Source organism: Taudactylus pleione, unplaced genomic scaffold (assembly GCF_031769625.1).
Source record: "Taudactylus pleione unplaced genomic scaffold, aTauple2 ptg000120l, whole genome shotgun sequence".
Classification (NCBI taxonomy): Eukaryota; Metazoa; Chordata; class Amphibia; order Anura; family Myobatrachidae; genus Taudactylus; species Taudactylus pleione.
The window spans coordinates 15712488-15723349 of record NW_028284522.1 but is presented as its reverse complement, the minus strand read 5'-3'; the positions used below and the strand labels follow the sequence as shown (position 1 = coordinate 15723349).

General features: G+C 43.5%; 1 protein-coding gene across 1 annotated transcript; it reads left to right on the top strand.

Moving 5' to 3' along the window:
• The first annotated feature begins 606 nt into the window (after positions 1-606).
• LOC148524234 (thiamine transporter 2-like) lies at positions 607-7133 on the top strand. The gene is made up of 5 exons (XM_088472078.1): positions 607-756; positions 2849-3566; positions 5399-5591; positions 6077-6203; positions 6999-7133. The coding sequence occupies exons 1-5, from the start codon at positions 607-609 to the stop codon at positions 7131-7133; spliced, it is 1323 nt and encodes a 440-aa protein (XP_088328204.1).
• Positions 7134-10862: the final 3729 nt, after the last annotated feature.

The following is a 10862-nucleotide window of genomic DNA, read 5'->3' as shown; positions in this document are numbered from 1 at the left end:
CTCTTTTATTACTATTATGCCCACATACACTGCCCAGGGATGCAATGAAGAGCCTTGCTGCAATGAATATATATATATAACACATGTAACTTTGACAAGGAAGGCTGGGCCCCCTCAGTTCTGGCCCCATAGCAGCTGCACCCCATGCATCTATGGTAGTTACGCCCATAACTTAAAGCCTGTCTGCATTTTAAATGCCAACAGTTTGATTGTCAACATTTCTGTATTCATTGTCGACTTTTGACTGTGTCTACATTTTAACTGTTGACCCTGTGAACCTTATGTCTATGTCAACTTTTTTGTTGTCGACATTTGGAACATGTTGACATTTTGTCAGTTGACATTTTGATTGTCTAATTGTGAATTTTGACTACATCCCATTGTAATATGTCCCAGCAATTTTTTTGCCAGCTCACATTATTCAATTGTGTCCTGCAGTGACGGCTCATTGTACATTCATATATATATGTAACGTAGGTAAAATGCCAAGAACATAATTACGTTATAGCAGCTCACATTATATTTTACTTGTATCATTTACTTGACAACCATTGTGTTTATCTTTCAGAAGAGAATTGTACAGATTCTGTGCGCTAGTAAATAGCCATGAATATAAGAATGCCATGTGAGAACATGCTTCAAGAGCATCCGGTGTTCTTATTATGTCTATATGGTTTCTTCTTCCACCTGAGACCTATAGAACCATTTTACACATCATATATGACTGGGCCCAGCAAGAAGTTCACCATGGAAGAGGTAAGAGAACACAAGTCAGTTATATCAGTAACATATAAATAGGGTGACATTACAATACACTTTAATCAGTGAGTTGTATGAAATCACTTAGTAAAACGTACCATAGATGGGATCAATGATAAGTATGCAAACTAGAAAATCATGCATTACATATGGCTGCAATACTAATTGTTATAATTCAGATAAAACACAGGAAAATCTGTGTTACTGACATCTCTAGCACTGTACACATACTCACACTGGCTTTGGATGACAGCATGCATTTGGTTGCACATACACAGTAACACTGCCGGGACAGGGCTAGTAGACCATTAATAAATTGCTCCAAAACCAGTTCCAAAATATATTTATATGTAAAGCTTTCATAAAATAATAATAATATTAATAATATGTAAAAATAAAAAGTTGCCAACGCTAGTAACATATGTGCCAGGTTGATGTCAGGGGTACTTGCACCCAACAAGATGTACTTACACCTAACAAGGTCATAAGGAAATTTTTTTTTTTAACACTTGTTTTGATAATTAAAACTGATGCCCTTCCTGTTCCTGGATTGCATTTGTACTCCTCTTGCCTTTCCCTGTTCTTCCTCTCCTAACAAGTGTGGTATAAATTTGCATATTTTACACAAAACAAATGGGTGTATGTCCAACTCAGCGTTATAAAGAAAATGGGAACTCTTCCTGAGATTACTCTGATTCAATTTGAGGCGAAAAGTCCAGACTTTTCGCCTGCTGGACTTTTCGCCTCCTGCGCCTGTTTTCCAGGTGGAAAAGTATTGCACCGTGCCCGATAGTCCCCGTATTCAATTTGAAAGCGGGTCCCAGCCAAACTTGAAGCAGCGAAAAAAATGGGAATTTTCGGTAAATCATCCTTGGACCCCCCTAAAGATGTCCAGACATGGGGGATCACTATGGGTACCCCCGTTTTTATCTGCTGAAGGGAAGTCGGGTTTTTAAATAGCCGCGGCAGGTGCATAAATGCAGCTTTGAAGAAGGTGATGCAGAAGAGCATTTAGCATTTTTTTGGGGGAAAAGTAACTATGCCCAACAAAGTTGGGGTCCATAAAAATGGGTGCAAGCATATTTTTAAGCAACTGCCGCTACTACCCAGAATTAAGAAAACACCTGCTTGGGAATTCCTCTGGAATTAATTTCTGTACTTTTGAAGTTTTTCCCCCTTTTTTTTTTTACCCCAAAATGAAATTAAATTTTTTGGGGTGTCCCGATTTTTTTTAAACTTTTTTTGACACAGATTATTTTTAGGGGAAATTCCCAGGGGTGCAGGCTATTCTTTTTAAGCCTGCACCCCTAAACCCAAATTCTGCACTTTTTTTCACCACCTAAAGGCTGGAGAAAATGTATCCCCGTTTTTTGACAAAGACTTTTTGCAGCGGCGAATAGTCTGTAATTGAATACGGGGATAATGACAATAAGCGAAAATGACGTTATCGGCGATAATTGAATACGGGCCTATATCTGTGATCAACTTACAGTATAATGGAAATATAATGCTACTAAGGATATTGGGATTCATTCAGAGGCGGCCGTACGGTCTACGACCGCATGGCCACCTCCATGTTTGTCCAGTGCGCATGCGCACGAGGGAGCCGGCTCCTTCGAAAGGGGGCGAGCTGTCGAAGTTGATTGACAGCTCGCCCCATTTGGAAGGCGGGCTGGGGGGGGTGGCAACCTAAACGGAGGCATTCCCATGGGAACGCCTGCCGTTTGGGGGAGGCCCCCCAGAATCTCTCCAGGGCTTACGACAAGTGAGACCCTACCCTAGGGTCTCGTCGTAAGCCCCGATGGTCGCGATGGTCTATGACCATCGCGACCATCACCCTAGCGGTCATTAGAGCTGTGGGTGTAAACCCACAGCCTAACGACCGAAACAGAGGTGGCCGGTCAGGATGCAAGTGGCCGCCCAGTTTCTGAGCGACTGCTTGCATCCTCCGACCGCCTCTGAATGAGGGCCATTGTCCCTTGGTCATACAATGTGTCAATACTTAACTTGCCTTTAAAAATATAACAACTGATACTGAAACTCTGTTTTCACTAACAGATTACTGATCATGTGTCTTCTTCCTCCCCAGGTCACCAATAAGCTCTCACCAATATGGACATACAGTTTGCTGCTTCTCCAGCTGCCAGTGCTCCTCTTTACTGACCTCTGCCAATACAAACCAGTCATTGTGTGTCAGGGCCTGTTCCATGTTATCAGCTACAGCCTACTGTGCTTTGCTTCCAGTTTCCGGGCCATGCAGTACCTTCAGGTTACCTCAGCCATGGTCTCTGCATGTGACATTGCCATCTTTCCATATGTATACAGTGTGGTGACTGCTGATAGACATGAGAAGGCCTTTATCTATTACCGAGGGTTTAGCCTGCTGGGATACACCATAGGTGCTGTGTGTGGTCAGCTCATGGTGTCAGTTGGTCATTTCTCCTACTATTACCTGAACATTATTACCTTGGAAGGTGCATCAATGGCTTTCATCATCTCCATTCTCTTGCCCATGCCCAGCAAGGATCAGCCATGTTCAGAGTGTACAAATGACCACATCAAACACAGACACATGAGCGCTGTGCACAGCTGTTGTAAGATGGTGGCCAAGTTCTTCAAGCAGCAGTGGCTGGGCTTCCGTGAGTGCTATTCCTGCAACATCATTATCTGGTCCTTATTGTGGGCACTTGTGACAGCTGGATACTACCAAGTGATTGGCTCTTCCCAAATGCTCTGGGATAGCTTGGACCACTCTAACAGTACCTATGTGCTAAATGGAGGCGTGGAAGCTGCTGTAGCTGTGCTAGGTATGACATAGATTACACGGTGTGTATAACTATGTGTCTACATCACACTCATCTCTATCCCTGCACACTAACTAGGGAGGACAAGGTCCTAGGCAAATATCCCTTTCTCATCATGGCTTTCCAAATTAATCTGTCATTGGCTAAACAAAAAGGGGGAGGAGCATACAAAGCCATAGGAAAACCTCTTAGATGTCTTCACAATTATTTTTTATTACATTATAAGTCATATTCCTCACTCTCATGTCAAAACACTGATGGATAAAAGATCTCTGGAAAAGGAAGCAGACTATGGGCCTGATTCAGACCCTCTTGCAGGCGGCCGCTCACTTGCGGCCATTGTTATGCAATTGCGCATGCGTATGCATCACAGTGTGTGTGCGCAAACTAGTTTGAGCGATCGGGAAGCGCTTGCTCGCCCAGCAAAGACACCCCAGTGGAATGAGTGACAGGAGAGGCTGTTTGTGGGTGGTAACAGGGGCAGGGCAGTAGTAATGGTGGAGTGGAGGTGCGAACGCAGGCATGCCTAAGTGCTTCACTGCCATTTCAGAGGCATGCATAACTAACAGGCAGCGTCATAGTACACATCACCTGGCTGGATTAGACACTGAAGTGCTCTCAGTGCTTGCGGTAGGGTACAGTCAACCACAAGCGCTGTGGTCAGATCCGATGGAACACGATGTACCGATGGTTGTATATACTTCCTGGGGATGACATTCGCTAGTGGGCGGCTAAAGACAGGCTGGTGGGCATCTATAAACACAAAGTGATTGCTCACCAAGACATAGTGGGCGTGCCGTGCGATTGCCTGACTTGACGTCACTTAGCTGAATTTCCATAAGCTGGGAGCGAGCGGCCATATCTAGCGAGCAGGTCTGAATCAGGTCCTATGTGTATTCCATTCCCTGTGATGCTTCTAGACCAGAGAGCTCTCCGCTAAATGTAACATATATCCTGTATATTTCTACTAATTAATTATCTGTATGTCACAGAGTTAAAAAACCCAAAACGCATTAGACCTGCAAATGCAGGATTTCCTGAGGGGGTGGATCATTTTAGGGTGTGTGTGGCCAATTTATAAAGAGGGCACATAATTATCACTTAACAAGCTATACTCTACCTCACACAAAGTGTTTGTAATACTTTAGGCATATAAAGGACGAGCTATCAACATAGGTCATTACATTTTGACAGAAGGACTAGCCAGCCTGAGCTGAAAAGGTTAAACATCCCATAATAAATACACATAAATAAAATAATAACCAGTAGGAGACACAACTAAGCTTTTTAAGCACACAGTCTCCCACCTCATGGTAAGACACCTGTCTCTTCTTGCTGGCAACTGCTTTCTGGTCTGGTGCACAGATTGAGTACTCAGATCCACACACACATTGAACTTGGTAGGAGAAGCTACTACCACTGGGCATGTACAGCAACTTTGTACTGTCCCTTAAACTGCATGTTGTATCAAATCCTTTTATATACTTCTGTTATTGTGGCAACTGAAAACTCCCCCTATGTTTGCCTATCTGCTATGCCAAATATGTTTTATAAAGAATTGAGCCCTGTTCAATGAGCATTTTATACTTTCTTAAAACATATTGATGTTACAGTCAATAGAATTTAAATAAAAAATATGATATTATATAACTTATATAAGTTATACAAAGAAGATGAAAAAAATATCATCATTGAATATTTACAATAAAGGTTTTATCTCCCTTATGTATGAAGAATGGGTGATAACATTCATTGTAAGTTCCTCTGGCCATATCAGGTCAGTAAAATACATGATGACACCTGATAGCTACTCTGCACCTTTTTGTTTCCTGTAGGTCTATTTGCATTCTCCGTGATGGGCTGCATGAAGATGGACTGGAGCTTCTGGGGAGAGCTGGCTCTGTGTGTCCTCTGTGCGGTGGACAGTGCTGCCATATTCACCATGGCCTACAGTAACAGTATCTGGGTGGGCTATGCTGGCTACATTGTATGTAAGGCCTCCTATATGATACTTACCACAATAATAATGTAAGTATGCTCTGTACCACTACTACTGAGTTGCTTATGATGTCATATTACTACCATGTACAGCTCTATAACAGTCACTAACTAATTATTACTTTGCATGTAATACCAGCAACGTCATTATTATTCCCAGTTCTTTCATCATTAGTCATTATAGGCCGCAATGGCCCTAAGACAGAGAAACCCCGGCTTCCAAGGTGCCTGGAACACAGTAGCACTGCTGCAGAGTCACTCTGAGTGTCCAGAGGATGCTCCAGACAGGCACCCTGCAGCCTGTGGAGCTGGCTTAAGCATCCTTAGTGCACTCTGTTTAGTGCTCTATTTCCTGTACCAGGCGGCCCCACCCCCTAGGCATGACATCACTGGCCCTGTTTCGGCCCTCTATAGCACAATGATATATGTCTGGTCACACTCCTATGACTTACAGTACCCACAGTATCACCATATCTTGTGTTATATAACTGATGCATGTCCCACTCCTCTCCTAGGCTGAATATTGCTGTGAGAAAGGAAAGACTCGCTTTGGTATCTGGGATAAACAATGTTGCATCCCTGCTGCTGCTGGCAATTGTGACTGTAGCAATGTCTGGTATCAAGTTAGAGATCACAAGTCAGGTAAGGACGCCCTGGTCACCATCACATTGTTTACAATACATATGTGCAAACTATTAAGAGAATTATTATGTTCTATAAAAAAAAATCAAGTGTATTTTACTATGATATACATGCACCACTTGTTATTTATGCTGCCTTATTTCCAATATATGTACTTAAAACAAATAGATGTTAAATGTAGGGTAACACCATCCTTTGCAAAAAAAAAATTAAGCTTGATGAGACGCTGTTCCCATAGATGGATGGAGCTGTCCCCATGGATCCCTATGGGAACGGTATTAAACTGCATAAAGGAGGTTAAGGACGGAGAAATCTCTGATTGCTCCCACATTAACTATTTAATAAACTGAACACACTGCAGAGATAGCCGCTCTGCAGAGAAATCTGCTTTTTATGGCTTATTACTGTACAATAACATACCTCCCAACATCACAGATGGTACTCGGGACTCTGTGTGAGGGGTGTGGCTTCAAGGGAAGGAGGTGTGGCTTTGTAACATGCCCTCATTTTCATCACTCTGGAGGCATGTCCAGCACTCTCGGGGATGATGGGCTGCCCCAGACTCTCACTGCACTGTATACAGATGCTGTGCACACACAGGAGAGCAGCGGTTCTCCCCCCTACCCATGGGAAACTGCGACCTGTGAGCGGGACGGCAGGAAAGTCTTAGAAAAGTGGGACGGTTGGGAGGTATGCAATAAATAGGCCACCAGACTACTTGTTATGACAATTTCCCTGCTTATACTGTAACTTTACTTTTGTTTAATAATATTTTCTCTATTGTGTTTCTCTTAGTTTATCATCTATGGCGGCTATTTCCATATACTATCAGGGATTATTGGTTTTATTGGAGTCTGCAGAATGATTCTCAAAAGAAAGGAAAACATCAGAAACCAGGAGATCACCAATGACAGCACGGGATGTCCTTAAGACAATGCCATCCAGCGTACCTAAGCACAGCTCCTCCACCCTACGGGTGGCTCTGCACCCAGAGAATACCCTCAGGCAAGAGCATAATGCTGCCATGGTCCCTGCATCTGTCTCTGCCTCAGAATCCATGTCTGCAAGGGTGGGGTGCTGCCGGGGTCCCCATTCTTGATCAGCGGCCTGGCGTCTCACAGCAGCTGTAATCAGTATATGGTGCAACAGTCCCCTCTCCTGCACCAAAACACTTACCCGGAACCTACGCTGGTGACACATGGGGAAGGATCACCAGCAGTGACAAGTCACCAAAGTCATCTAACAGGTGATAAGCGCTATTACTCTATAGATTGTAAGCTTGCGAGCAGGGCCTTCCTACCTATATATCTGTCTGTTATTATCCAGTTTTGTTCTATTAATGCTTACAATTGTAAAGCGCAATGGAATATGCTGCGCTATATAAGAAACTGTTAATAAATAAATAAAAAAATTAAATGTGGGAACAGGGAGGTTTAGTAAACAGTAGTGTCGAAGCTATCAGCAGTGATGTAAAGTGAGTTTAACACTGGTGGTAGTTTAGCCGTTACTGGTGGTTGTGATAAAAAGGAAGGAGCCATGCAAAGTCTTTCTCACTAACCTGCATGTCATCTAGTTGCTTAAGCTGGACAGCACAGTTTGATTCAGCAACTAAGCTTTGCTCCAGTGCTGGTCTGAGTCATGTCATCTTGGCATTGCCTGATATATGCTGACTCTGCCTCCAAGAACATTATATCCCATCACTGCAACTTTGTGTGCACTGTCCAATCAGTGTGGAGTGTGCAGCACATATTCATCTCTCCAGTCCTCTAATGCCGGGGCTGGTGTCCCTCCTCTATGTACCATGTGACAGTGTCCAGCTATAGATCATACAATTCTACTACTTGTAGTGTTCACAGCCTCCTCTGAGTGAGTGTAATCTGTGTTGACAGCGCTGTCTGGCAAGTGACATGTTAGTGCCTTCCCCTGCAATTGCACCCAGGGCACGTGCCCTGCTTGGCCCACCCACATTATGCCACTGGCAATCATACATTTTCTTAAAAGGCAATACTTTAAGGTAAATTCTCACAAATAATCCCAGTTATGCTTGTTTTTCATGATAAATTTTATTAAATGAGGACTTTTTTTGGAAACGAAATATATGTGAATAATACAGATCAACTTAATTTTTCAATAAAATATTCATAAACATATGTAATAGAAAACATTACAGATGTATTTCCCTCTCAAAAATATAAATAAGCACACATACAGTAACATAAAACATAGCTGTAAGCTTCCTAAAACTACTGTATAAATGGTAACTTTCCGGTGAGGCAGAGCTGGCACTGTAATCCAATGATGTTCTGCTCCCTGAAGTGGCAGGTGGTGAAGTTCTAGCATAAATCTGATGGTTAACATAGGGTCTCTCATAATGGTGGTGAATTCACTTTTGAAATGGCATATGGGAGGTGGGGAGGTATACATAGGGTGTAGGGATCCTGTTGTGGCCTAGGAAGCATCTCCATTAGGACACTTTAAGGGGTGAGTAGACCTCTGGTCCCCTTATATAGCACATCAGCCAATATCCTCCTCATCTCAGCTCTGTTGCTGTCATCCATTCATCGCAGCTTCTGTGCTATATTGGCTGCTCAACATAATACTCATCTGAGTTCTTTTCCATGAGGCAGAATCCAACAAGTCATGACCTCTTTGCTCTCTCCTGACTCACATGGTGTTTTCCTTCCCCTCCTTATAGAAAAGGCAGATTTTTGTGGTTTTGGGGTGGCAGGAGGTACTGAGACTTGGGTGCATGGAGGTAGGGTCACTTGGGTGGAAGTTTTAGTCTTATCTGTTTTAGCCACTGTCATAGTTGATGCTTCATTAGTGAAAGTCAATGGATTTTGGGGAAAAAATACAAATAATTTAAATATATGTTCTAACAAATCAATGTGTTCTTGACATTTAACATTTATATTTTGTCTTTTCAGTTACCATCACCCCAGAGGAATGGCCTGCAATGGCCCATGGTTTCCATACCACAATAAATCTGCGCCTTGATAAAATAGACTTACTTGTGCTGACATGTTGTGTCCTACACAACTATCTTCATCACAAAGCCTCAACTGTGCGCAGTACAACATCCTGGTCTGATGACATTGCAGAGTATCCAGAGGATGATGTAGGATTTACACCCCTGGAGCCAAGTGAAGTGCAAAATATCAGTGTTGAGGCAAATTAAACAGGGAGCAGTATTTAAATTACTGCAATGGTGAAGGTGCCGTGGAGTGGCAAAATGATTGAACTATTGTCCCTGTTCCTGAAATGTTTTAATATCTTAAATATATCTTGTATATCATTTAATTAATAAATATTACATACAAATTTGTCATTATTGTTTTAATACTTACTTTGCCACTGCAAGCTATATCATCCATGTATGCTGGTATAATGGAAGACATGAATGTCCCCTCATGTACGTCCTCTTCCAGGCTGGTGACAAATGCTCTAGGAAGCTCATGGTCGGCCATAAATGACAGCAAATGAAAATATCAGAGTCTCGGCTCATACACCTCATCTGTTCCTGCACCAGATCTTGTGCTCTGTTCTGTTCTATCACTGTGTGGAGGTTTGAGATCGTTGTCCTGACCCATGCAATGTTGGCAGAAGGGTGATAATGCTGGCATACCTTCACCAGTTCTTCCAAGGCCCTAGCCCTCATTATCCTATTAGAATAATACGGTAATTTGGTTTTCCAGAAGCATGGATGGGCTCTGTAGGCTTCTATCAAATCATGGATGATGTCCTGACTTGTTTCTAAAGCCATTCCCTGTGTTAACAAAATATATACATTATATTAAATATTTCATAAATTAATAAAAAGGCCACAAAACATAATCTGTTCCAATATTCCCTTACTATTTCCAAGGGCAGTATGTCTGTGTGCTGGTGGTTCTCATTATTCTCATCCTGAGCAGGGTACCTCCATGTACAGGGGATTATATTACAGGGAATGTATACAAGGGCAGTATGTCTGTGTGCTGGTTTGTATCATTCTCATCCTGGGCAGGGTACCTCCACATATAGGAGATTATATTACAGGGATTGTATACAAGGGCAGTATGCCTGTGTGCTGGTGTCTATCATTCTCATCCTGGGCAGGGTACCTCCATGTACAGGGGATTACAGAGCCGGCCCTAGGCATAGGCATTCTAAGCTAATGCCTAGGGCATCTGGAATGCCTAAGGGCATTCCACGGCTCTGCAGCTGCCCCCCCCACCGCCACCGCGGTCGGAGCTCAGCTCAGCTCCGATCCAGCAGTGCAGTGGTCAGGTGGGAGCCAGGTCAGAATGAGCTTCTGCATAGAAGTTCATTCTGACTACAAAGGACAAGGAAGATGGCCGCTGCTGCTAGAGGCAGGGAATGCTGTGTATACCCAGCCGCGGCCACTCCTCCCATCATCCTTTGCGGAGCAGAGCCGTGACAACTCACGGCTCCGATTGCTCCACCTCCATTTTTCTGGCCCGCCGCCCAGCGCCATCAAAACAGGCAGGCACCACTTCACCTTGCACTGCAGGCAGTAACTGCACAGCCCAGGACTTCAGGACGACCCCGTCGACTCCCACTCCAGCCTGGCTGACCAGAGACAAACAACAAGAAGAGTCTCGGTAAGATAGCTAAGGCTGTGAGGGGGCAGAGCTGGGGCACTCGCATATGCATACT